This window comes from Peromyscus californicus, unplaced genomic scaffold (genome assembly GCF_007827085.1).
Source record: "Peromyscus californicus insignis strain IS unplaced genomic scaffold, ASM782708v3 Scaffold_2__1_contigs__length_46816999, whole genome shotgun sequence".
Classification (NCBI taxonomy): domain Eukaryota; kingdom Metazoa; phylum Chordata; class Mammalia; order Rodentia; family Cricetidae; genus Peromyscus; species Peromyscus californicus.
This window is the reverse complement of record NW_026294540.1, coordinates 35,806,014-35,833,051: the sequence shown is the minus strand read 5'-3', so window position 1 is coordinate 35,833,051 and position 27,038 is coordinate 35,806,014. Positions and strand designations below refer to the sequence as shown.

Genomic DNA, 27,038 nt, shown 5'->3' with positions numbered 1-27,038 from the left:
TAATTTTTCATGTACCACATTGTATTTTATTTTGTTATTTTGCAAAAATTACAGCTGAACATATAGTAATAAGAAATGATGGAAAGAAATTCTTTACTCAGCTCTTCCAATGGCAACATCAAGAAAAATTATGGTACAATGTCATATCTATGATAGTAACTGTGGGAACAAGGAAATGAAATCAACAAAGAAAAAAACTTACACATGCTTATTGTGCAATATTCATAGTAATTAAGGTAGGGGATCCACCTGAGTGATTATTTATTGGATGAATGCATAAGGAAAAAGCAGAATATAACACTAATATGTTTACCATTTACATATCAATATTAACACTGAAAATTATCTCTATATTGCAAGCACATGTGTGAGCATGCACATACACACACAAAAATTTGCCTCTGAAAGGACATGGATTAGACAACCCTTAGGTCATTTACCAGACATTATGGTAGGAACTACAGACATTGTGTCAAAATAGATATGGGATCCTAGATATATGAACAAAATCTAGTTACAAACCATTACACATGCCAATATATTATTGTTTATATTATTATGAAAGATAGTTATTAGTAAGACACCATGGAATGATAAACAGACCACTGAAACACTCTAGTATCTGATTGTTTATTAAATTACTGAGTCTAGGGATAGCAAAATAGGTAAAGACAGTTGCGGGGAAATTCTGATGACTTGAATTCAATCCTTGGAACTTATACAAAAGTGAGAAATGAGAACTGACTCCACAAAAATGTTCTCTGACCTCCACATGTTAGTCACAGCATGTGGGTCAGCATGTATGTATTATACAGTCACACATGCATGAATAATAAATAAAAATTTAAAAATTCTAAGTCTGACACATGTCCCTTGCAAGGAAATTATTTCTAAACGTTATTCTCTGTGATCAGTGAGGATTTATGAATATTTCTTGATTCAAAGATTGAGAAAAATGTTGGGAAATTTGGGAAAGGACAAAAGAGAGAGAAATGAATGTTATAGTGAATGCAGACAGTGATAAAGTGGATCCCCTGATTGAATTGTATAGAGAAGCTGAAAACAAAGAATGAGAAACTCCAGTGATAAAACAGAGGAAGCACATTCCACTTTCAAGATCCCATCAGAGAACTCTGAGCTGTGTGATCATGGACACATAATCATGTTCAGCACCCAAGTAAAGGAATATTCTATTCCTTCCATCCCAATATGTTTCTCAGTGCCCTCTTTATATCTTTATTCCTAAGGCTGTAGATGAAGGGGTTCAGCATAGGAGTGACCACACTGTACAACACGGAGGCTCTTGCAGTTGACTGTGAATTTTCTGTTGAAGCAGAACTGAGGTAAACACCCAGGGCTGTGCAATAGAATAAAGAGACAACTGATAGGTGAGATGCACACGTCGAAAATGCTTTGTACTTCCCTTGCAGTGATGAAATTGCATGAATGGAGGAAACTATCTTGCAGTAAGAGTAAAGGATGCCCATCAGGGGACAGCAAGCCCACAGCACAGCTGCCAAATAGATAACCACATCGTTGGGAAGGGTGTCAGAGCAAGCATGGTGTACAACTTGATTAAGTTCACAGAAAAAGTGTGGAATTTCCAAGTTGGTACAAAAGGAGAGTCGCAATGTCATTAAGCTTTGTGTTGTGGAATGAAGGATATTCATGATCCAGGATGCTAGGACCATCAGCACACAGAGTCGAGGGCTCATGATGACAGTATAATGCAGAGGGTGGCAGATGGCCACATATCTGTCATAGGCCATCAAAGTCAGCAGAAAGATTTCCAGCCCTGAAAAGAGTATAAAGAAATGCATTTGGGCAATGCAGTTTCTATATGTGATGACATTACTTTGTGTGTGTATATTCACCAACATCTTCGGGACAGTTGTAGAAGTGAAGCAGACATCCACAAACGATAGGTTGGACAGGAAGAAATACATGGGTGTATGCAGATGGGGACCTAAAATTGTTGCCAGGATGATGAGCAGGTTCCCAAGCATGGTGACCAAGTACATGGCCAGAAACAGCACAAATAAGAAAGGCTGCAGTTTGGGGTTCTTTGAAATTCCAAGAAGGAGAAAATGTAAAATTTGTGAGTCATTCTCTGGCCCCATTTAGTGGATGTAACTAAGGAAAAGAGAGAGGGCATGAAAATACATGACACAATTGTGAAACCTTAGAGAAACCTGTATCCAAGACTTGAATTGCAGACTTTAGATATGAATAGGATCTGCAATAGTTTGCAACATCTCACATCTGATTTAAAAACTTCATACCACACTCTGCCTTTTCCTGGCTGAGTTTTGAATGGTCATGAATTTTAAATGCTAACTATCTCTTTTGAATACATTTGGGAATATAAATTAGTTATGATAGTATAGGAGCCAATTCTCAGGAAAGAATTGGTCAGTGCAGAATACAAATGTTTCTCAAATCACATGAGGATGAAATAACACAAACAAATAAAAACAAATAAATACTTAAAGTGATAGTGTAAGAAAGATGTAAGTTGGTGACAGTTACTATGAAAGGAAACAAAGCTACATAGGAGATGGTATATAGGGAGATTTATTTTGTACTGAGCATGTGGGTGAAAAAAAAAAGACAAGAGAAAAGAGACCCCTAGAAAGATAATAGGGAGCTATGTTACCTAATGGAGTATGTGCCTTGCAGAAGGAACAGCCAGTGAAATGCTCTGAGGAAGGTGTTTGTTTTAATGTGTAAGTCTAACCTAAAGGTAGTGTGACTAGGAGAATGAACAAAAAAATATACTGCAGGATGAAGCAGCTTTATTGCTGTTGAAATAGCAAGACACAATGACATTTCTACTGTCGTATGTCATTGCATTAATTTTAACTTGGCTGCAAAATTTTCTGTGTATTTGTTATCTTCCCATTGCCATGATAAAATATCTGAAGATATTAACTTAGGGAAAGGTTATTTGCTCATGGTTTGAGGGCACATCATGGCTGAGAAAGAGAGGCAGGCAGAATCACAAGATGCCTGGTCATAGTGCATCCATGATCAGGAAGCAGATAGAGATGAATACTGGTGCTCAGATCATTTTCTTCCTTTTTATGCAGAATTCACACAGGCGGTGCCACTTACATTTAAGGAAAGCCTGTCCACTTCAGTTAACCCAATCTAGAAATCCCCCTCACTTACATGCCAAGAGGTTTGTTTTCTATGTTAGTCTATATCCTGTCAATGTACTAAAAGTAACACTACATTCTTGTAAATTGAAAAGCATCTATTTGTTGTTGTGATGCATTAGTTTAACGGTCTACCTCTGTATCATGCTGTGGTCCAGGAGGACCACATTAAAACCATGACCTCCTAACCCATGTCACATGATTAGAAAGAAAATATGGTTAGCAAGCCACTGGAATCAAAATGTGTTTCTTGCAAGGAAATTGATAAGCTTGGGAAGTCCAACATAGTGAGGTGATCCAAATTCCCTTATGTGTGTCTCCTGGTCCATAACATATACATTTATATATACATATATATGCTTATATACACACACACACACATACACACACACACACACACACATATATATATATATATATATATATATATATGCAATATATATATATGCACCTGTAAGTGTAGGAATAGCATAGTATTTAGAAATGGGGATGTTAGGTGATACATGAAGGATGGCAAAGGGCACACTAGTCTTCAAAAAGATAGAAAGCTGGTACTTCAAATAAAAAAAGTTTGTAATGGAGTGAGAGAGAAAGAGAGAGCATGAGAGACAAAGACATAGATAAGACAAGCTAGATATCCTTATGTGGGGAGTGGGGTGGGGTGGAGCAGCAGGGGAAGGGTTCCTATATGGTCATGTGTTTCTGGAGACTTTATAATGAAGGAAAGTTCTATTTCATCAGCACTTCAACTAAAAGCCTATCTCCTATAGGATTAAAAAAACAGTAAAATGTCAAAAATAAAATATACAATATAGAAGTAAAAATATCTTTTAGAGTGATGCCATAATAGCTGAACTTGCATTTGGGTAAAAATACAAAGGCAAGAATAAAACAAACAAAAATCTAATAAGATAAAACATGCCCAAACAAAATAAAATTAAACAACCTCCCTCCACAAAAAAAATATGGAGGCTGGGAAAAACATGAGGAAAATAGATTGTACGAAGAAAATTTAAATAAAATAAATTAAAATAAAGTTTTTGAAAAGAAATATACAAATAACTACAGAATTTTGGAGGGTTTTATACTGAATATTTTAAGTGTGCTTTTTTTCTACAGTTTCTATATAAATTTGACTAACTGGAATTTATATTGTGTTGTAATTTTATTGGAGCATAGTAATGGCATGCTCTTCTGGATTACAGTATGAAGATATAATACATGCATGCATGTGAGTGTAGCAATCAAAACAAGCTAATGAGTGTACTAATCATCTCAACTACATATTGCTTAATTATACTAAGACTATGCAATGTTATTGAAGGTATTTTGAAATATAGTGTACAGGATATTTTGTTGTTTGAGAATTTCATTTATGTATATAATTTCTTTTGGTCAAATCCACCCTCATTCTCTTCTCTTCTCCCTAACCTCACTTCTCCCTCCAAACTTAATGTGCTCTGTTTTTGAAACCCATCAACTCCACTTAGTGCTGTAAGTATATGGATGGGTGTGGGACCATCTAATGCATCACTGGTAACCTCTAAGTGGTAGGATCCTCAGAGAAGACTGACTCTTCCTCCTCTAGCAGCCATCAATTGCCACTAGCTCCTCAGCTTGGGGTGGGATTTTGTGTGCTGGGTTTTGCCTGACATTGATATTGTGAGGGTCCTTCACATGCAATTTAACTTATTATTTTTTAACTCTTGTCTCTCTACTGGGCAAAAGAACACCAAAATGCATATCCCTATGATGCCATTGATCAACCTTTTCCCAGTCTTATTCCACAACTCTGTTTCTGTTAAACTATATTCTATTCTCTGCTTTTAAGATCAATGTTTTAGAGTCCATAGGGAACTCAATTATTATTTCTCATTCTGTGGGGAACAAAACCACACAAACAGGTACAGAACTATCAGTAATTTTTTTTATTCACAAGAGCACAGCAGATCTCTGTTTTTATCTCCTAATGTGAGTGCAGCTTGAGTTGTTTGGCCAGATCCAAAGGGCATAGTGTGGTTCTCCCTGTTGCTCCACCCAACCTGCAAAGATGCCCCCAGAACATCCACCCAACATGCAAAGATGCCCCCAGAACATGTCCTTTGAAACTCTTTGCAACTAACCCTTAGGGCATGTGTGTACCTTCATTTATTCCATTGTGCTGTGACTCAACCTCCTAAAGTGAGATCTGCATGAGCAGACACTCCACTGTTTTGCTTACTTTGAAGATTCACTGTGCTGTGTGAATATTTCTGCATTACATGGATAAAAGGAAAGAAAAGGGCGTGGGACATAGCAAGAATGTCAAAGGAAAAGTGCAAAATCCAGTGAATTCTAAACAACAATAGAAAACAGGCTTAACCAAAATCCAATGTGGCATCAGTAATTAGGTTAAAGACCATCTATAGTATTAACAATCAAATGCTACCAGTGGAGATTGCTGATTTACTTGACAATAAACTACACTTAAAGAATGTAATGCACAATAGTCCACTCACTGTGTGGTCTACAGCAGAAGTTCAGTACATAATGATCTCAGAGTATATGTACATTTAACATATGACAATGTTGTATCTTAATGGAGTTGAAAAGCTTCAATGATTAAGTAAAAAAAAATGGCATCAGTGGCAATCTTACAGAAGGAACATAAAATTGGTCCTCTAGTTCGCATCTTAGAAAAACTTGGGAAATAGTGACATCATTATCAAATTAAACAGTACATTAGATGGGAACATAAGGAGATGTTCATGGTAGATAAAATCATCTTGACTAATGTGAGAAATTCATAGGTAAGAAGATAGAAACATTTCAGCAAAATAAGAAAAGCACTCCAAAGGTATATAAAGCGTAACTGGAGATTACATTGAAGCTATGGCAACTAGAAAACATAATATAATATAATAAATATAATATAATATAATATAATAAAAAGTAACTTTAAGCAGTTGTCCAGCTCAAAATGCAGACATACCCTTTACTTTGTTCTACAATTCTGTGAATGCAGTACTCAATTTCTCTTTTCCACCTAATTAACCACAGAATTTTTAACACACGTACTACTCAGCCATCTGAAGCTTATCAACTCCTCTCCTGATTGGGCTTCCATCGCCATCAGTTCATCTTCAATGTAGACTCTGCCCCACTGAGTTCAGTGTCCCTTTCCCCTTCTGTTATGGCGAATATACAACTGAGTTAATCAAACAAGCCAGTAAATAGCCATAGCCATCTGGCATCTCTGAGATGCTCTGGATTGGTTCTAAGGTAACTGTAGGGAAATGTTTTTTCTTCCCTGTCGCAGGATTTTTCCTGCCATATTAGCCATGTTTCCACACTAACCTGGGTGGTTTAAAGATGGGAGGTCTCTGTGTGGAATTCTAAATTCTCCAGATGGTTGACAGTGGAGACAAAAGTTATATAATAAAATGAGACAGTAAGACTAGATCAATCTTCATTCCCTGAGTCAATGGTGATGCCAATGCAAACAGCCATGTTCTGAGCAGAAAGAGGTTACACATGCTGAGCAAATGTAAAAGGGATATATTTACATCTTTGAATGTCTGCTCATTAGGTACATTTCACTGTTTCTCTTATGATTTCATGTCTGGGAACAACATTTCCCAATGGGATGTTTCTATGCACAGAGAAATTTTTTTCTTGCTGATTGTCTTTTACCATCTGCCTCCAAGTGATATTATCTCCTGACACCCTATCAACACCCTCAATGAAATTTTGCTCAAAATCTAACACTAAAGAACTACTTTTAATTGGATCCCATGGCCTTCACTCATGCTGAGGACATAGCCTCCAATGTCACCTGAATTTCAACTTCTTATCTCTTCTGTAAAGGGCTTATTTGTCATGTCCTAATATAAAAGCATGATCAATATGATCCTTGGCTTCATGTACCTTTTTACAAAGCACTTACCTTTGGAAATATTCAATGACTGAACACATGTCTTCACATTATCCTGAGGGGCAGGAACTTTACTTTCTAGGTTTTATAGACTCTGTTCCTTGTGGTCTGTACTGATATGGACTTTTTTTTGATCTGGTGTGAATGGGACTCAAAAGGTTATATGATCTGTCTAGCTGGACTCATTCAGAATGTAGTGTTAACTCTTCTTGGAAAGATGAGAGCAAACATCTATCTCTTCATTTCAGGTAGGGCACTGACAGCAGATCCATTGACTGAACTTTTCCTGAGGAAACATGAACACATGTTTCCAGACAAAGTCACAAATACAGACCAAATTATAATTATCTGTATTTCTTTTATCCATCCGTCATCTCAGAGTTTTTACTTGTTATTCTTGTGAACATTTCAAGTAGTTTTCTACCTATTTTGAAATCCACAGTAAATTTTACTAGTATCATTTTACTAGTATCAATGTAGTATCATCACTCTATTACACTCTACTAGTTTTGTCTGTTTGTATTGTCAGTCTATGACGACACCACTCTGAACATGCCACATCTCATCTACCTATATTGTTGCATTGCATCACAAAACCCTGTGTGTACCCATTTTTTCCTGCAGCTTCCAGTCTCTACCCATTATTTTACCCTTTAATCATATGAAGTCAACAATATTAGTTTCCACATTTGACTAAGAGCTTGTAGTTATTTTCCTATGCTTCACTTCTTTTACTTAACATCATCTAATTTCATCCACCTGCTCCAGATGAAGGATTTTTGTTGTTTCTTTAAATCCAAGGAGTATTCTACTGTCTATATATACCAGATGTTCTAATTTGCTTTCTGTTGTAGTGATGAACACCTTACCAACAGCAACTTTGGGAAGAAAGGTTTGTTTCATTTTATATTTCCAAATCACAGTCCATCAGAGGGAAGTCAGGGCAGCAAGAATCTGGAGGCAGGAACTGAAGCAGAGACCATGAAGGAGGCCACTTACTGGCTTTCTCCTATAGCTTTCTCAGTCTGCTTTCTTCTACAACACAGGACCACTTGCCCAGGGGTGGTATCCCCACAGTGAGCTGGCCCTTCCTTCATTTGTCATTAATCACGAATATATCCTACATACTTATCTACAGGTCAATCTGATGGAGGCATTTTCTGAATCAATCAACAAATTCTGTCTTGGTTTTGAATCCTCCATCTTACCCAGAAGTCTTTGAGTCTGTGTTTTTGACAGTCCCGCACTGTATTTGATACTATGGCTTTGTGATAATCTAAAATTCAGATATTTTGTTGTGCCTAGCTTTATATTTAAGATTCACAGTTGTCTAGGTTTTGTGGTGTCTTTTCACACTTTATATGAATTTTAATGTTGCCATCTTTATTTCAGTGAACCATAGATTTGGTATTTTGATGAAAACTGAAATGACTCTGAAGACATTTTTGCAAGGTGTGAACACTGACAATATCAGTGCTTCTAACCTAATAGCATGGGAGATGCTTGTATTCCTTCTACTTCATTAGTTTCTTTAATTGATGTTCTATGGTTTTGTTGTAGAGATAATTCTGTTTCTTGACCAAATTTAATTCTAGGCAGTTTTTGTAAGATTTTTTTTCCTTTGAGGAGGTGGGTGATGCCAAATAATACTAACTACCCCCTAAGATGCCAAGAACAAACTGAAGTTGAATTCCACCCAAGTTCACTCTAAAAAACCAATGAGGTTATTAGAGGCTAACTTACAGAGCATGTAAGAAGTTATGGGCAAGAGTGTGCTCTAAAGGGCTCTAAAACAGTTGCTGTGTAAGTGTGTATGCAACATGGATGATGGCTCTCTTGTGCCGGACAAATGGAGAGATCCCCCTCAGTTAACTTCTCCCATCCTATATACTCAAGCCAATCCCCAAGACCCCAAGACCACATATATTTATGGCAGAATTACATAGATATGGCTAGGAAAAGTGGCCTGGTATTAAGGCAAGGTTCTAGTGAGACCCTCCTTGCCACTTCCTTCTTGGAGAGAATATCAGCAGTCTATAGGCCTAATCATGATGGTCTCTTGCAAGTAGGCATGGCTGATTTCATGAAGATGGGACAGTTTGGCTTAGAGTATAGAGGTTTACAATATTAGTTTCAGGTAGCTATTATAAAATGGTATTAATTTCTCAATTTCTTTTTTCAGTTATTTTACTAGCTGTATATCGATATGATACTTATTTCTCTGTCATTGTATTGTACCCTACTATTTAACTGCTTTAGCAATTCTAATGTTTTTTTTTTCTGGGAAAGTCTTTTGTTTCATCTCTATGAGGTTTCCAGCAAACGGAGTAAATAGGCTTTTTTTCTTTCTAATTTGTGTGTTGTTATTTCATTTGTTTATGTGTTCTGTATACAGCTTCAGGGATCATGGTGTATTGTTAATGGTGAGAGTGAGCATACTGTCATGGTACAAATCTCAGAAAAAAAATGCCTTCAGATTCCCTCTATTGGATATGATATTAGATTTCAGTGAATCATTGTATAGTCTTTGTCATGATGATGTACATTTGTTCTATTATGATCTTTTTGAGATTTTCATCAGAAGATTGTATATTATCAAACACCATTTCTGCACCCACGGAAATGATCATGCAGTTCCTACATTCAACTGATGGTTTAGCATGTACTTGGATTTCTATATGGATCACCATGCCCTTCTTAAATAAATCATACTTGATCATACTGCAAAATTATTGAAAGGCACTGTGAGTTTAGTTGGCTAATTTCTGGCATTGTAATTTTAATTTGAAGACAAGATGATAAAAACATTGTTTTAACCCATGAGTTTGATTTTTTTTTTTACAGAATAAAAAAGTTTTTCCTCATTAATCTTTTATGTGACAGGAATGATGGAAGATATAATCACCATAGGTGTGGCACTGAAGCATATGGTGTTCTCCTACACATAAATTAGGATCAAGTATTGCAAAATCTCCCTTTTCATCTCACATTTTATTAGTCTGGGCCTCTTATAGCTTTCTTTTAGTTAATTTCCCTAAAAGTTTGTGAATCTTGTTAATCTTTTCAAAGAACCAACCCACTTCATTGATTCCTTGTGTTGATTTTTTTTCCTTTCCATTTCACTCATTTCAGCCTGGATTTTGATGATTTCTTCCTGTCAACTCTTTTGATGTTAGCTATGTTTTGGTTAGCTACTCTCATTGTGTGGGCTTATTCTGAGGTTTTGGTGCCAACATTGTTTCTTATATATATGTGTTTAAAATTGTATCTCCTCTTGGTGAGTTCTTCCTTTAATGAATATGAAGTGACCTTCCTTATTTCTTCTGACTAGTTCTATTTGAAGTTTCTTTTGACAGATATTAGAACAGCTACTCACCCTTGTTTCCTACTTCCATTCATTTGAAACACCATTTTCTGTCCTTTTACCCCAAAGCAGTGTTCAGTGTTGATAGTGAGGTATGTCTTTTATAGGCAGCAAAAAGATGGGTTCTGTTCTAAAGATAACTGCTAGTCTGTGTCTCTTCATTGGAAATTGAGATCATTAAAGAATTATTATCAAACAGGGCTCATTAGTTTATATCATTTTGTTGCTTTGTGTTGCTTTCATGGACTTCTCTTGACAAACTGTTTTAGAATTGTCCTGTAACCTTTCAGGTGTTTATCGCTGTTTTCAGATGGAGGTATTCCTTCCAGTATCCTCTGTAGAGCTGCTTTAGTTGATACACATTCTTTTAATCTGTTTTTGTCATAGAAAGTTTTTCTTTGTATCTCTTCTTCAATTTTAGTGTATAGTTCTTTTCTTTGTATAACAATTTGAGTTGGCAGTTGTGATCATCCAGAACTTGTTATACATACTTCTAAGCTTTTCTGGCTTTAAAAGATTTTTTTCAGTAATTAGGTGTTATTAGATGGGCCTGCCTTCATAAGTGTCTTGACTTGTCTCTTTTATGGTTTTGACAGCCTTTGTTTATTCTGTGATTTTAGTGCTTTAACTATAATATGTCACAGAGGAGGTTCTTTTTCTGCATCTATTTATTTGTGATATTGTAGGCTTGTAACCGAGACGACATCTTTTTCTCTAGGTTTGGGAAATTTCCTTCTATGGTCTTAATGAAGACATTTTCTACACATTTGCTATGATGTTCTTCTTCTATACCCATAATCAAAAGATGGGACTTTTGTGGTGTCCAAAACTTACCCATATTCTGTTTGTGGATTTTCATAAATGTAAAATTGTCCTTTACTTGGAATTCAATTCCTCTACCTTTTCTCTGGCCCCAATTTTGCATTTCCTGCACGGTTCATTCTATTGCTGAGGCTATCTGATGGGGTTGTTATTTGGTTTACTGAGTTCTGCATTTCAAGCATCATTTAAGTTTGAGTTTTTCTTTTTCAGAAATACCATCTCTTTGTTGATTTTTTTTTTTTTTTTTTTTGGTTTTTCGAGACAGGGTTTCTCTGTGTAGCTTTGCGCCTGTCCTGGAACTCACTTGGTAGCCCAGGCTGGCCTCGAACTCACGGAGATCCGCCTGGCTCTGCCTCCCGAGTGCTGGGATTAAAGGCGTGCGCCACCACCGCCCGGCCTCTTTGTTGAATTTTATTTTCATATCATATCTTGAATTGACATTTTATTCTACTCTTTGTGTTTTCTTGCTGCATATTCATATATTATTATTTTCCTTTTATCAAAAATAGTTTTTTCTAATACCTGATTATGGTTTCCTCTCTATATACTTCTTGTAGTTCCTTCTGTCTCTCCTCCCATTTGATCCACACCCTTTCTGTCTCTCATTAGTAAACAAAGAGGCTTCCAAGGAATAATAATATCATAATATAATATAAAAAAATGAAACATTGAAATAGGACAAAACAAAACAAACAGAAGGAAAAGAGTCCAAGAAAGGTCACAAGGAGTAGACACAAGAGACTTACTCATTCACTCACTCAGGAATTCTATATGAACATTAAACTAGAGGCCATGATATATATGCAAAATGCCTATAGGGTAAAAAGAGAGGAAAAAAGTAAAAATATATAAAATAAAATTAAATTGTGAAAATAAAACTTAAAAAAATAAGATAAACAAAAAGTCCAGACACAACAGTATGAGACAAGGAACCTCCAAAGATGCTGTTGGGTTCATTTTCTGTTGGCCACCTGCTTCTAGATAGGCAGATTACCCTTAAAAGTAGTTTATTTCCCCAATGAGACTCCTTTGGAGAAAACTAGGTTTTCATTTGCAAGTGGTTGTCAATTGGAGATAGCTACTGGGTCAGGGGGCATGTGTTCTCTTCTTCTTTTAGCTCTAGGACCCCTTCTGGTATAGACCCATGTTCTTGCTGCCTCAGTCTCTGTGAGTCCATAGAGTCATTTATCCTGTTAATGTAGACAGCCTTGTTTCCTTGATGTCCTCCATCAACTCTGGCTTTTACACTCTTCCATCTCCTCTCCCATTGAGTTCCCTTAGACCTGAAGGGAGGGATTTGATAGAGACATCCTGTTTAAGGCTGAGTGTTGCAAACGTCTCTCACACTGATTATTGTCTGGCTGTGGGTCTCTATATTTGTTCCTATCTGTTGCAAGAGGAAGCTTCTCTGATGAGGGCTAAGCGAGGTACTCATCTATGAGTACAACAGAATGTCATTAGGAGTCATTTTATTGGTACATTGTTTTTTGGCCTTTGTGGGGTTTATCTGTCTGTTTTGTTTTTAGAACATTAGTATTTGGTTTTACCCTAGGTCTCTGGGCAATTTATCTCAGGTTCTTAGTTACCAGCATAGTGTTGGGTATAGGTTCCATCTTATGGAGTGGGCCTTAAGATAAGTCAGATACTGTTTGACTACTATTCCAAGCTTTGTGCCATTATTGCACTAACATATCTTGAAGGCAGGACACTATTGCAGAGCAAAAAGTTTGTAGCTGGGTTGGTGTATATGCTTCTCCTTTAGTAGAATGCAGAGTACCTTCCTGTAACAAAAACTCAGCATGTAGGGATAAAGGCTTTAAGTATCACAAGCTCCACTTCTCTATGTTCAATGAATTGTGTTGGTGTGGTCTTCAGAACTAGAACCTTGTTATCAGTTTGTGCAGAACACATACAGACTTGACAAAAATGTCGGTTGTTTGGGGGTTCCCATAAAACCCCTTTGGCCAACAATTCAATTAGATGTAACTCATCCTGTAATGGAAGATTCATATGTGACAAGAGTTGTGGCTCTGCCTCTTCTACTATTTGGCAATTTCATTTAGATCACCACCATATATGTATATATTTTAGGAAGCTTCGACTATACTAGGTTTCCATACTACCCCTCAAATGTCCCTTAATTTTAGCAGTCTTTCCTCATATTTCCTCCCATGCTCCCCTCCTCCCTTCTACCTGCCATTTGATCCTCACATTCCAGTCTCCTTGCATCATCCATCCATAACTATTTCATTTCTCTCTCCTAAGAAAAACTATATGTCCCCACTTGTCTTTACTCTCTACCTAACTTCTGTGGTTCTATGAATTGTAGCTTGCTTATCATTGAATTAAGAGCTAATATCCACATGTAAGCAATAACAATACCGTATTTGTCTTTCTTGGTCTGGGTTACTTCACTCAGGATGATTTTTCCTAGTGAATTTCATTTTGTAATGACAGAGTAATATTCCATTGCATAAATGTACCACATTCTCTTTATCCATTCTTCTGCTGATGGACATCTAGGTTGTTTCCAATTTCTGGCTATTATGAATTGAGCAGCAATGGACAAAGTTGAGCAAGTGTACTTGTAGTAGGATGGAGCATCCTTTAGACGTATGCCAAAGAATGGCAGATCTGGATGTTGAGGTAGACTGATTCCCATCTTCCTGAGGAACCATCTCACTGATTTCTATAGTGGCTATATAAGTTTGTACTCCCTCCAACAGTGGATGACTTCACATCCTCAGTAGCCTCAGCTGTCAGCTGTTTTATTGATCTTAGCCATTCTGATGGATATAACATGAAATCTCAAAATAGTTTTGATTTGCATTTCCCTAATGACTTTGGATGTTGAATATTTCTTTAAGTGTTTCTCAGCCACTTGAGTTTCCTCTTTTGAGAATTCTCTGTTTAGATCTGTACCCCAGTTTTAACTGGGTTGTTTTCTTGATATCTAGTTTTTTTTTAGATCTTTATATATGTTGTTTATTAGTGCTCCATCAAATGTGTAGTTGGTAAAAAATCTTTCCACAGACTGATGGCTGCCACTTTGTCCAAATGATGGTGTCCTTTGCTGTGCAGAAACTTTCAGATTCACAAGGTTATATTTATTCTTAGTCTTAGTGCCTGTGCTAACAATGTTCTGTTCAGTTTTTTTCTTGTGCCACTGAGTTGAAGGCTATCTCCCCATGTTTTCTTCTTCAAGATTAAGTTTATCTTGTTTTATGTTGAAGTTTATGATGCATTTGGAGTTGAGTTTTGTGAGGGTGATAAGTATGAATGTATTTGTATCACCCAGTTCAACCAGCATTTGTTACCATTATGAGATTTAAGATTTGTGTAGAATATGTGTTGTCTAAGATTTTGGGGTTGTTTCTTTTTCTGTGCTGGGACTCATGGATCTGGAGTTGTTTTGTTGCTTGAGTTTTTCTTTCTGTCTTTTTTTTTTCTCTTTCTGAGGCAACTTTATTCAGCTGTTTTTTTGGCTTGTGATTTTTTTTTATTTTATAATTTAATTTAATTTTACATATCAGCCACGGATTCCCCTGTTCTCCCTCCTCCCAGAGCCAGATTCTATCCCCACACTGAGCCCACAGCTTCTGAAATTGCTACAAGATGTGGGAATTTCAAAGGACCAATATGCTTTATGCATACTCAGAATTAGCCCACACTGTGTCTTTAACTACTGCTGAGGTTGCTGGGAAAAGTGGAGCTTCCTCTGTGTCTGTGGGTCTAACTCATGTCAAATATGGTCCCTGAACTTCCCCTGAGGCCTCTGCAAAATGCTTAACTGTCACAGCACTTATGTGATTCACATACTTGCATCTTGAGGTATTCTGCCTACGATGTTTTTCTGGCAGTTTCATAACTTCAGCTTGTAGATTTGGTTCATTTTGACATAACTTTATATAGTTAAGAGACATAGATTTAATTTCATTCTTCTCCAGGTGGATATCATGCTTTGCCAGCACCATTTGTTGAGCAGACTTCTCATCTTTTTCCTCTTAAAAAAATTAGTTCTTTGTGTATTTCATATGATGTATCTTGACCATATTCACCATGTCCCCAAACTCCTCCTAGATCCACAATCACAGCTCTATACACCCTAATTTGTGTTCTCTTTAAAAAAAATAATCTATCAAATCTAATTTATGCTGCACTTATTATACTCATGGGTATGTGGCCATCCTCTGGAGCATGGTTGCCCCATCAGAGTAACACCATTAAAGAAATATGACTCTCCATCTCCTTCCTAATACCTCTTTAGCTAGGGGTTAGACTTCATGTACACCCTCACCTCCATGCTGGGATTCTGTAGGGATGATTTTGGGAAGAAAGAACTTCTCACTTAACCCATATACTAGAGCATCCCTCAACCCTCATTAGAGAAGCTTAGATTCTTGCAGTAGATGGCAATGAATCAAAGATCTTCAACTGGTCAGGATACAGAGATAAAGAGGCTGAAGAATGTTCAGCTCTAAATGTGTCATCTACATTATATGCCCCCCTCCAATGTCCCAGAGATCTTCAGGGAAGAGGGGCCATAAAGACCATAAAATCCAGAGGCTGTTTGTAAGTATAAAAGAGTGATATTTGCTGAACAACATACACAGTTACACATGGGAACCCACAGTAATTGTGACAGTATTCAATCACTATTACCACTTCATGCTTCAAATGTTCTTGCCATATCCATGTGGGTTCATTTCTCAGCCCTCTATTCTGCTTATATTAGTTACTTTTCTATTGCTAATAATAAACTGCATGGCCAAGACAATGTAAAAGAAAGGTTTTATTTGCCTTATCGTCCCAGATTGTTTAAGAGGCCATGAAGGGAGCAAGTGGCAGGCATTGCACCAGAAACAGAACAATGAGTAGGAAACAGAGAGACAGGAAACAGAGAGAAATAATTAGGAATGGCCAAGACTTTTAAACCTGGGAGCTTACCCCCAATGAATGAAGCTTCCTCCAGCAAGGCCATACCTCCTAAGCCTCCTCAAACAGCATCACCAAATGGTAATGAAATGTTCAAATGTCAGAGCCTATGAGCACATTCTCATTTAAACCACTACACTGTTTCATTGGTCTACATGTATATTTTATGGCAGTACAATGCTATCTTTTTCACTATGGCTTTATAGTGTAGGTTGAAGTTTCTATTGGGATACATTTATCAGTGTTCATTCTGTTTAGAATAGCTTTGTCTATGTGACTCTGTGTTTCCACATGGATTTGAATATTTTCTATTTCTGTGAAGTATGGTACTGGAATTTTGATGGGAATTGTGTTAGATTTTGGCAATATTCACTATATTAATTCTGCCAATCCTAGATCATGGGAGGTCTCACTATCATCTCTATTTTCTTTTATCCATGTCTTAAAGTTTTTGTTCTAGAGGTCTTTCTCTCCTTTGGTTATGATTATTACTAGGTGTTTTATTTTTGTACATATCATGAATGTGATATTTTCCCCCAATTTGTTGCTCACCCAAGTTCTTTATTGGTATATATAGAAGCTACTGAATTTTACTTTGATTTTTTTTATCCTGTCCCTTTACTAGACATATATATTAAATATAAAATAAGTTTTCCTATAGTGTCTTGTGTTCTATTAAGTATAGAAACATGTCATCTGCAAAGAGGAAGAGTGTGACTTCTTCATTTCCCCTTTTTTACCCCTATTATATCTTATCTCATTGCTATAGCTAAGATTTCAAACACTGGATTGGATAAGACTATGTTATATACAGGACAATGAGCTGAAATAGAAACATGATTTTATGTGTAAGAATAAAATATAACTTCCAGCCATAATGTACTAATATTATATCACAAGAAAGGGCAATTACCTAATTATACACTATGAGATGAAGAATACATATTGAAAAACCATAGTTTGTGATTTTCCTTCACCATAAATTTATATATGGAGCTTTGTGTGCCAAGTATGGTTTTTCTTAACAGTAATAAAATTTACTACTATTTTAAAGAAGTAAAAGTATACTTGTTATATATGTCATTTGAAATAAATTATACTTAAACATGTGGTATCAGATAATTAAAAATTTTAAGTATTTTTTAGAAAAATATAGAAAATGAGATAATGGAGAAGGTTGGATATTTCAGGGATAATGAAAAATAAGAATAAATAAGACTTTAAATTGAAGTGAAGCCATATTCAGAGAGCTTCCAAGAGCACAGTGGAAGGAGCATATTCTACTTCTACAATCAGAGCAATGTATCTCAGATATGACCTGAGGGTCTGAATCCTGCAGTCATGGGTGTTTTTTTTTTTTTTTTGAGGCTCAACAGGTGTGATTTTGTTTCTACCTCAAAAACTTTTTCACAGCACTTTTTATGTCTTTGTTCCTCAGACAATAGATGAATGGGTTCAACATAGGAGTGACAACACTGTACAAAACTGAGGCTCTGGCAGTGGACTGCGAATTTTCTGTTACAACAGAGCTCAGATATAGACCTATTCCTGTGCAATAAAATAAAGAGACAACCGAGAGGTGAGATGCACACATGGAAAATGCTTTGTATTTCCCTTGAGCTGATGAGATGGCACGTATGCAGGAAAGTATTTCGTAGTAAGACCAGAGGATGGCAATGAGGGATCCAGCTGCCAACAACACAGGTAAAAGATACATGACAAGGACAGTAACAAAGTTGTCTAAACAGGTGAGTTGTAACACCTGATTCAGCTCACAGAAAAAGTGATGAATTTTCAGTTCTGTGCAGAAGGATAACTGCAGCACCATGAAGCCTTGTGATGAGACATGCAGGACATTTACTATCCAGGACACCACAACCATCAACACACAGAGTCTGGGATTCATGATGATTGTGTAATGCAAGGGGTGACAAATGGCCACATATCGGTCATAAGCCATTATGGTTAGCAGAAAGATGTTCAGTCCTGAAAAGAATATGAAGGAAAGCATTTGAGTGATGCAGTCTTTGTACATTATGAACTTATAATGTGACTGGAGGTTCACTAGCATCTTTGGTACAGTGGTGGAGGTGAAACAGATGTCCACAAATGACAAGTTGGAGAGGAAGAAGTACATGGGCGTGTGTAGATGAGATTCTGAGATCGTGATCAGGATGATGAGTAGGTTCCCAAGCACAGTGACCAGGTACATGGCAAGGAACAGTCCAAAGAGGACAGGCTGCAACCTTGGGTCTTCTGAAATTCCCAGAAGAAGAAATTGTGAAATTTGTGTGTCATTCTCTAGCTCCATGTCATTTATGATACTAAAAATTAAAACAAAATGAAACAAAAAAACAGAGAAAATGTAATGATGAAATTATGTAACCATATAGAAACACTATCATATTAGTCAAGCCCTGAATTCTTCAGTTTTTCATGAGTGTTTAATTTTGCTTAGTTCTCCCTCTAGTAGTGGGAGTCATGCGACTTTGAGTAATAAGGCAAGACCCTGGAGAATCTAGCCCATTTGGCAAAGCCTGTGGACAGTTTGCTACATAATTCTAGACTTGACTCCAGGAGCATTTGCGCTAAGTTCTCTCCTTGCTTTTGCTATACAAGCCATATTTCTGGCTACCTTTAATTTCACTTTCTCAGTCACAGATAAAATAGCTATTACGAAAGGAAAACTTCCTCCTGATGACTCTCATCTGAGTCAGCCAAAGGGAATGTTGTTAAAAATACACAGTGGACCTGATTCAGCCCCTAAAGCCTTTGATATTTCAAATGTGACCATGAATTCAGGCTTTTTAAGAAAAGGATGTTGCCTTTCCAATGCACCCTGTAACTAGCCTAAAAGAGTCACAGTAGCTCATAAGTTTAATATTACATATTTGCACAACTGTTCTGGGAAGAATGATTTTAACCACAGGCACTTTGGAGAAATGCTAAAAAGAGATGATATCAGGAGTTAATGGGAACAATCTAGAGACAGGTAATGAAATAGAATCATAGAAATCCACAGTTCTCTCATTCCTAATAACTGTACCAACACTGTAAGAAGATAGATGGATATAAGGACAAGGGATAAACATTTAAGGGATAAACTATTAAGAGTAAGTTTCCAAGTTATGTTGTCTATAGGATAAATGGAAAACCTTGGTATATCCCCAGAGGAGATGGAGTACTACAGAAAGTATAATGACTTGATCCAGCTTTGGCTGGTGAGTGGATTGTGAGAACCCAGACCTTACCAGATGTAAATATTAACCACTAGAGACAAAACTATCTTCCACTCTGCATGATGCTGTATCCACAAATGCTGCCAACTGTTCTATCTGTAAGTGTGCCTAGTTAGAAAACTTTCTTTGTGGCTTGCAACACTGCTTGTGCTTCTAACATTTGTGCTCTAGATCAAATAGGTAACGGTTACCAGTGGGAAAGTAGGGGGAGCAGGGGTGAAAGAAGGAAAAAAAAACAAACATAATTGTACTAACCATTTCTAGAAACTTAAGGAAACAAATCTGATTGTAAAACTGTTCAAGCAAACCAACAAAAGTGTATAAAAACAGCCCAGACTATTCAAGGCCACTTGTTTGAACACAGGTGGTCACAGTTTCTTCTTTGTGCCAACTTCACACATCTGTCCTAGATCATCTAACACATCTACAGTAAGGCTCCCAGCACCGTAGCCTTCTCTGATGTGGAAATATTCACTCACTCTCAGCTTTACTGAAAAGTTACCCATTGAAATACTTAAAACTTAACCCTTGTGATGGTTGAACTTTTTCCAACTTGAAACAAACCTTGACATTTCTGGGAAGAGAGAAGATTAGTTGTAAAAATGCCTCTGTAAGATTCACCTGTGGGCAAGCTTGTGGCACATTCTCTTGATTGGTCACTGATATGGGTGGGCTAACCCCATGCCCAGGTGGTTCTGGTATGAGAAAGTCTTGTTATTCCGCATGCCCTGCAACACAAATGGTGATGTATTTCTCTGAGGAAACAAAACACTAAGAAAAACAAGGAAGACACTGCAGAGTATATTAAGTTTATGGCCAAGAGAATGGAAGAAGGCAAAAGACATGGAGTTGGGAAGGTAGAAATGGGATAAATATATGGGAGGGGGAAGAATAGTAACAAAATATATTGTATAAAAAATTTTAAATAAATTTAAAAATAGAGTCTTTAAATATAACATATGATCAGAATTGTGGCAGGGGAAAATGATGAGGAACAAAGTACCCTTGATGCTGCTGAAACATGCAGACACTAGTAGTTACTCTGATCACTAGTTTAATATGCACCTTAATGTGGCTGAAAAGATGTTTTGTCAGTTGAAATTGCCTTTTTGTTATTTACATGTGTCACTTTTTGAATGGGTTCTGCCCTTTATATTATTTGTACCATTTTGGAATATATTCAACAAACCTTGTCCTATCAAATCTACACCTACCCCCACAGCCAGATAGAACACACACACACACACACACACACACACACACACACACACACACACACACACAGCACACACACAAAGCACATACATACATCAATGCACACACTTGTTGAAAACAAGTCACAAAACATAGTCTCATGATCTCATGGGATTCTTGGTCTCCTATTAATATCACTTGCTTTTTGCCCCAGTCACAGTATGGACCTTTTTCCTGTGTTATTCTGAATCTTTCAGTTTTGAAATCTTTGCAAAATCCAATAAGCATATTCCAGTTTTGCCTTTTGTTTCCTCCAACATGCAAAAACCTCTCAACAACATGTTCTCTGAAACCCTGCATTCCCCAGGAAACTTCTCCTTCACACTTAATTCAATTCTCTATGTGACTATTCCCTGCTTCCATCACATTGAACACTCTGTCTGCTGAATCTTTGCATTCAGATGCAAGAGCTATGTGACTAGACTTCACCTGCTTTGTGCACTTTCGCACTTTCACAGTGGTAGAGAATATGTGTACATTATATAGAACAAAAACAAAGTCAAAAAGAAAATTAAAATTTATGGTATACAAGGAATGTCAGGGGCTATAGAGAAAGTGAAAGAGTTACAAACAATTTTATTTTAAAGATTTGTATTCATCATCAAGAATTAAATAAAAATAAAAAACAATAACTGAGTGTGATCTATCCACTCATCCATCTATCTATCTATCTATCTATCTATCTATCTATCTATCTATCTATCTATTTATCTATCTATCTACCTATCATCTATCTACCTACCTAACTACCTATCTATCTACCTACCTACAATCTATCTACCTATCATCTGTCTATCTATCATCTATCTACCTACCTATCTACCTACCTACCTACGTATCTATCTATGTATCCATCTATCTGTCAATTACTTAGCAATAACCTACATTAAAAGACTCAATGAACAATGGTCCTCTAATATTTTGCCCCACTGAAGCCACTTGGTTATACACACTGACAATACTATTTGTGGACATTTAGCACGTGGTGAGAACACATTTTAGCTGAGTTTTAAAACCTTGAATAATGAAAATAAAGCTAAAGTTCATCGGTGGGCTGCCTGAGATGAGAAACTCAGGAGAAAAAACAGAGACATATTTCACTTAAGAAATTGTTTTAATATGTATAACCATAAATATCTAGCAATTCCAAAAATATATAAGTAATAAAAACAATTCTACTGATATGCTTATAAGTAGGAAATAGTTATAGGAGAATAATACTAAGAAACTCAGAGAAGTAATGGAACTCAGAAATAAGTAATGCATGAACTTCCTCCTCCTACTCACCATATGTAATACATAATTTCTCCTGTCCCCCTAATGAACTTCAAGGACCCCTGACTATGCCCTGCTTACATAAAATCCCCTTAAGCCCCTCTACTCTCATTTTAATTGGCTCCCATTGCTACCACTTCACAGTCAACAATAATCTTGAATAGCTGACTTGAAGGTTTACTTCTGATCCTAGCATATGAATTACACAAACTGGTGATTTCCTGGAAGAAGCAAGAAAACATCCACAGTCACCTCTGAGCCATCCCTCAGATCAGCTTGGCTGGAGTGGCTTTCAGAGGTCTTTAAGCAAATGATCTTGTCTTCTGTCCCTCACAATCTTTGCTGTGGTGACTTTGAGACTCACCTGGATGAGTTGTCTAAACAGAAGGTTTCTGTGTGTAAGAACAAATTGCCCCGTTGAAGGCTGACAGAGGACCGACACTGTGTAATTAGATGGCAGGGAGACAGTCATCAAACCCTGAAACGTTGAGGGCATTAAAGGAAATGACAATGCAATGTACAACTCTAAACTGCATACACTATGGGACTATAGCAGGGGCAGTATTTACAACTATGCATATCTGCTCATTAGGTACATTTCCATCTCATTATTCCACCATTCAGCCAATCATTTCCCCATGGGGTGTGGCTCTTCATAGAAACCAATTTCTTTCCTGCTGATTCCATTTCCCCTAGACACCTAGTTGTTGTCAGGTGAATCATTTGTTGATGTTATTACTTCTCCATGGACTCTCCTGGTGTCCAAAGCTCTAAAATTCTAACTCAGCTCAAGGACCTCCAGTTTATCATCAATCTATCTTTGCAGGGTCCTATGAATTACAAAGCCTTCATTTGTGTTTGGGAGAGAGCCACTGATAAATCCATGTTTTAATATTCATCTTTCCTATAAGACACTAATCTATGATTGCTTAATATAAAACTATGAAATGTATAATGCATATCTTCATGCTACATTTTACAAAATGATTACTAATATCAAATGTTTAACCAAATTAGTGTTTCCATTTAATTCTTTGTCTTAGAAATATATGATAATTTAAATATTTACTGTATATATATATGATTAGCAAACAGTACATATATTAACATATAATATATAATTAAATATAATTATATCCTTTTGAGTTTCATATATATATATATTCTCCTCTTTTATTCCACCTCTACTGAAACCCTTCTTCCCAGCAATTCTCCCTCCTGCTTTCAGGTCTTTTTGTTGATATTTTACCTTCTGAATTTAATTAGGGCCACTTGTGTGAGTTGTGGGTATCTATATTTGTTCCTATCTGTTGCAAGAGGAAGATTCTCTGATGATGGTTAAGCAAGGTATTCATGTATGAATACAGCAGAATGCCATTACCGTTCATAATATTGCTATGGATTTTTTGTGGGGGTGGGCACAGTTGTCTGAGTGTTTGTTTATTTGTTTGTTATATAGCAGTAGTATTTGGTTTTACCCTATGTCTGTGGGCTATCTAATCTCAGGTTCTTGGTTACCAAAGTAGTGTTGGGTCCATGTTCCATCTTATGGATATTATTAATAGAGCAGCAATGAACATGGTTGAGCAAATATGTCTGTTGTAGCATCAAGTGCTGCAAGTGGCACTTTGAGCTGTGTGGTGGATTTAGCCTTTGCTAGTACAAAACAAAAAAAGATGTTTCTGGGCTACACGCTGCTTGGATAAAAGCATAGACCCACGATAGCTCCCAGAGCCGGCGGTAAACCACGACCATGTTGGGAAGCTGAGGTGGGCAGAGCCAGCAGCCATAGCTGCTGCAGTTTAAAGCAATAGATGCACAATAAGACAGATTCAGATGTAATAGTTTACAATGTGTGTAAAATATACGTAGGCTTGAAAGAGACAAAAAAAGGTGATATATACAGTTATATAAACAAATACATAGTTTAAAAAAATAAAGTCTTTAAAGAGACAGTAAAATTAATATAGAAAAGAAGCCACGTAAAGGTGAATATTACACAGAGAATCTGGATTGTGTTGTCTTTTAACTGCAGAGAGATATTTGATTGTAAAGGAAGCTGAGTTAAACCAATATGTATACTTTAAAGACACCTTGACTTCAAAATTTGGATGTAAGGATGTGTTGCTTTGGAAAGGAGACTCTGCTTTTGTTCCTACATAAAGTCAGGGGCTATGGATTTGTTCCAGATTAAGATACATCAGGTTTGACCAGCCAAGACCCCCTGAAAGGTCTCTGATGACACCAAGGCTCAGATGATCCAACATCCAGAATGGTTTGAAGGCAACTGGCTCAGACAATACAGCCTCATGGACTATTCCATAATCCTAAAATTTTCTTTGTATCCCCATAAGATACAGCGCCCCCCTCCAGCAGGAAGTAGTAAGAGAAGCTATGTCCAAATTCCCAAATTATATGTAATTTTGCTTTGTTAAGGTTAAAACCTTTCTTTTTGAAAAAAAAAAAAAGAAATGCTGTGGGATGGTTTGTATGTCAAGTGTGTTGCTGATTGGTCAATAAATAAATCACTGATTGGCCAGTGGCCAGGCAGGAAGTATAGGCGGGACAAGGAGGAGAATAAAGCTGGGAAGTGGAAGGCTGAGTCAGAGAGACACTGCCAGCTGCCACGATGAGAAACAGCATGTGAAGATGCCGGTAAGCCACAAGCCATGTGGCAAGGTATAGATTTATAGAAATGGATTAATTTAAGCTATAAGAGCAGTTAGCAAGAAGCCTGCCACGGCCATACAGTTTGTAAGCAATATAAGTCTCTGTGTTTACTTGAGTGGCTGTGGGACTGGCGGTGAGAGAGGTTGGTCCTGACCTTGGGCCAGGTAGGAAAACTCTAGCTACAAAGTGCCCTTTGGGTATATGCCCAAGAAAGCTATATAGGTCTTGGGTTGATCACTTCCCAACTTCCCGAGGAACTGCCATACTGATTTCCAAAGTGGCTATACAAGTTTGTACCCCACAATCAAAGGATGACTCCACATCCTCGCCAGCATGAGTTGTCAGTTGTTTTATGGATCTTGGCCAATCTGATGGGTGTAAGAAGGAATCTCAAAGTAGTTTTGATTTGCATTCCCCTGATGGTTAAAGATGTTGAACATATTTAAGTGTTTCTCAACTGCTTGAGTTTCCTCTTTTGAGAATTCTCTGTTTAGATATTGCTGTGGGATGTTTTGTATGACAAATGTGTTGCTGATTGGTCAATAAATAAAACACTGATTGACCATTGGCTAGGCAGGAAGTATAGGCGAGACAAGGAGGAGAATAAAGCTGGGAAGTGGAAGGCTGAGTCAGAGAGACACTGTCAGCCTCCACGATGACAAACAGCATGTGAAGATGCCGGTAAGCCACAAGCCATGTGGCAAGGTATAGATTAATGGAAATGGATTAATGTAAGCTGTAAGAACAGTTAGCAAGAAGCCTGCCACGGGCATACAGTTTGTAACCAATATAAGTCTCTGTGTTTACTTGGTCAGGTCTGAGTGGCTGTGGGACTGGCAGGTGAGAGAGATTTGTCCTGACTGTGGGCCAGGCAGGAAAACTCAAGCAACAAGATATATACAACATTTTTAACTGATGTTTGTTCTCTTGATTTCCACTTTTATGAGTTTTATATATTTTGGATATTAGTCCTCAATGAGTGTGTAGTTGGTAAAAATATTTTCTAACTCTGTAGGCTTCTGCTTTATCGAAATAATAATGTCCATTGCTGTTCAGAGTCTTTTCAGTTTCATGAGGCCATATTTATTAAATTTTGATCTTAGTGTTAACAGTTTTATGTTCAGTCTTTTTGTGCCACTGAGTTAAAGGCTATGCCCTCACTTTTTCTTCTATCAGATTTAGTGAATCTCGTGTTCTGCTGATGTTTATGATCCATTCGGAGTTGAGTTTTTGGGGTGATAAGTATGGATGTATTTGGATCATCCAGTTCAACCAGCATTCATTATCATTATTATGAGATTCATGATTTCTGAAGGAAATGTGTTGTCTGGTATTATAATTAATTAATTAATTAATTAATTAATTAATTAATTAGTTTATTTATGTATTTTACATACTACTCACAGTTTCCCCTCCATCCTCTCCTCCCATTGCCACCCCCACCTCCCTTCTACCACCCCCCATCCACTCCTCCTTCATCTCCATTCAGAAGGGATAAGGCCTCCCATGGGAGTCAACAAAGCACAGCATAATATGTTGAAGCAGGACCGGACCAAACTCCTCTCCCATGAATCAAGACTGGGTAAGGCATCCCACCACAGGGAACAGGTTCCAAGGAGCCAGCTCATGTGCCAGAGACAGGACCTGGTCCCACTGCTAGTGGCCCCACAAACAGACCAAGCTACACAACTGTCACCCAAATGCAGATGGCCTAGGTTGGTCCTATTCCAGCTCTCTAGCTGTTGGTCCAGAGTCTGTGAGCTCACAAACTCAGGTGATCTGTCTCTGTGGGTTTCCCCAGAATGATCTTGACCTCCCCCCTCCACCATTGCTCATACAATCCCTCCTACCTCTCTTCAACTGGACTCCCAGAGCTCAGCCCAGTGCTTGGCTGTGGATCTCTGCATCTGCTTCCATCTGTTACTGGATGAAGGCTCTATGATGACAATCAGGATAATCAACAATCTGAATACTGAGGAAGGCCAGTGCAGGCACCCTCTCCACTACTGCTAGGAGTCTTAGCTGGGGTCATTCTTGTGGTTTCCTGGGAATTTCCCTAGCACCAGGTTCTCCCTAATCCCATAATGCTCCCTTTTTATCAAGATATCTCTTTCATTAATCTCTCCCTACACCTTGCCCCCAACTTGATTGACCATCCTGATCCTTCATGTTCCCATCCCTGCCCCTCTACCCCACCCCCAGTTTACCTAGGACATCTCATCTATTTTCTCTTCCCAGGGAGTTCTATGCATCTCCCTTAGGGTCCTCCTTGTTACCTGGCTTCTCAGGGGCTGAGGATCATAGCCTGGTTATCCTTTACTTTACATGTAATATTCACTTAAGAGTAAGTACATTCCATGTTTGTCTTTCTGTGTCTGGGTCACCTCTCTAAGGATGATTTTTTTTTC

The 27,038-nt window shown here is 37.4% G+C and overlaps 2 protein-coding genes across 3 annotated transcripts; both read right to left on the bottom strand.

Annotated features, from left to right (window-relative positions):
• Positions 1–26,568, bottom strand: LOC128120395 (olfactory receptor 7A17-like). 2 transcript variants are annotated; one of them, XM_052754339.1, is made up of 2 exons: positions 26,481–26,568; positions 1–1,795 (listed from the first exon to the last, which is right to left on the bottom strand). In XM_052754339.1, exon 2 carries the CDS (start codon positions 1,767–1,769, stop codon positions 1,191–1,193), a length of 579 nt encoding a protein of 192 aa, XP_052610299.1. In that variant the 5' UTR covers positions 1,770–1,795; positions 26,481–26,568; the 3' UTR covers positions 1–1,190. The 2 variants fall into 2 exon arrangements, with proteins under 2 accessions (XP_052610299.1, XP_052610298.1); XM_052754338.1 differs by lacking the exon at positions 26,481–26,568 and having other exon boundaries at positions 1–2,980.
• Positions 17,526–18,503, bottom strand: LOC128120396 (olfactory receptor 7A17-like). The gene has a single exon (XM_052754340.1). It carries the CDS (start codon positions 18,501–18,503, stop codon positions 17,583–17,585), a length of 921 nt encoding a protein of 306 aa, XP_052610300.1. The 3' UTR covers positions 17,526–17,582.
• Positions 26,569–27,038: the final 470 nt, after the last annotated feature.

Coding starts and splice junctions, on each gene's coding strand:
- LOC128120395 (XM_052754338.1), bottom strand. CDS start 2,120: ATGGGGCCAGAGAATGACTCACAAATTTTACATTTTCTCCTTCTTGGA.
- LOC128120396 (XM_052754340.1), bottom strand. CDS start 18,503: ATGGAGCTAGAGAATGACACACAAATTTCACAATTTCTTCTTCTGGGA.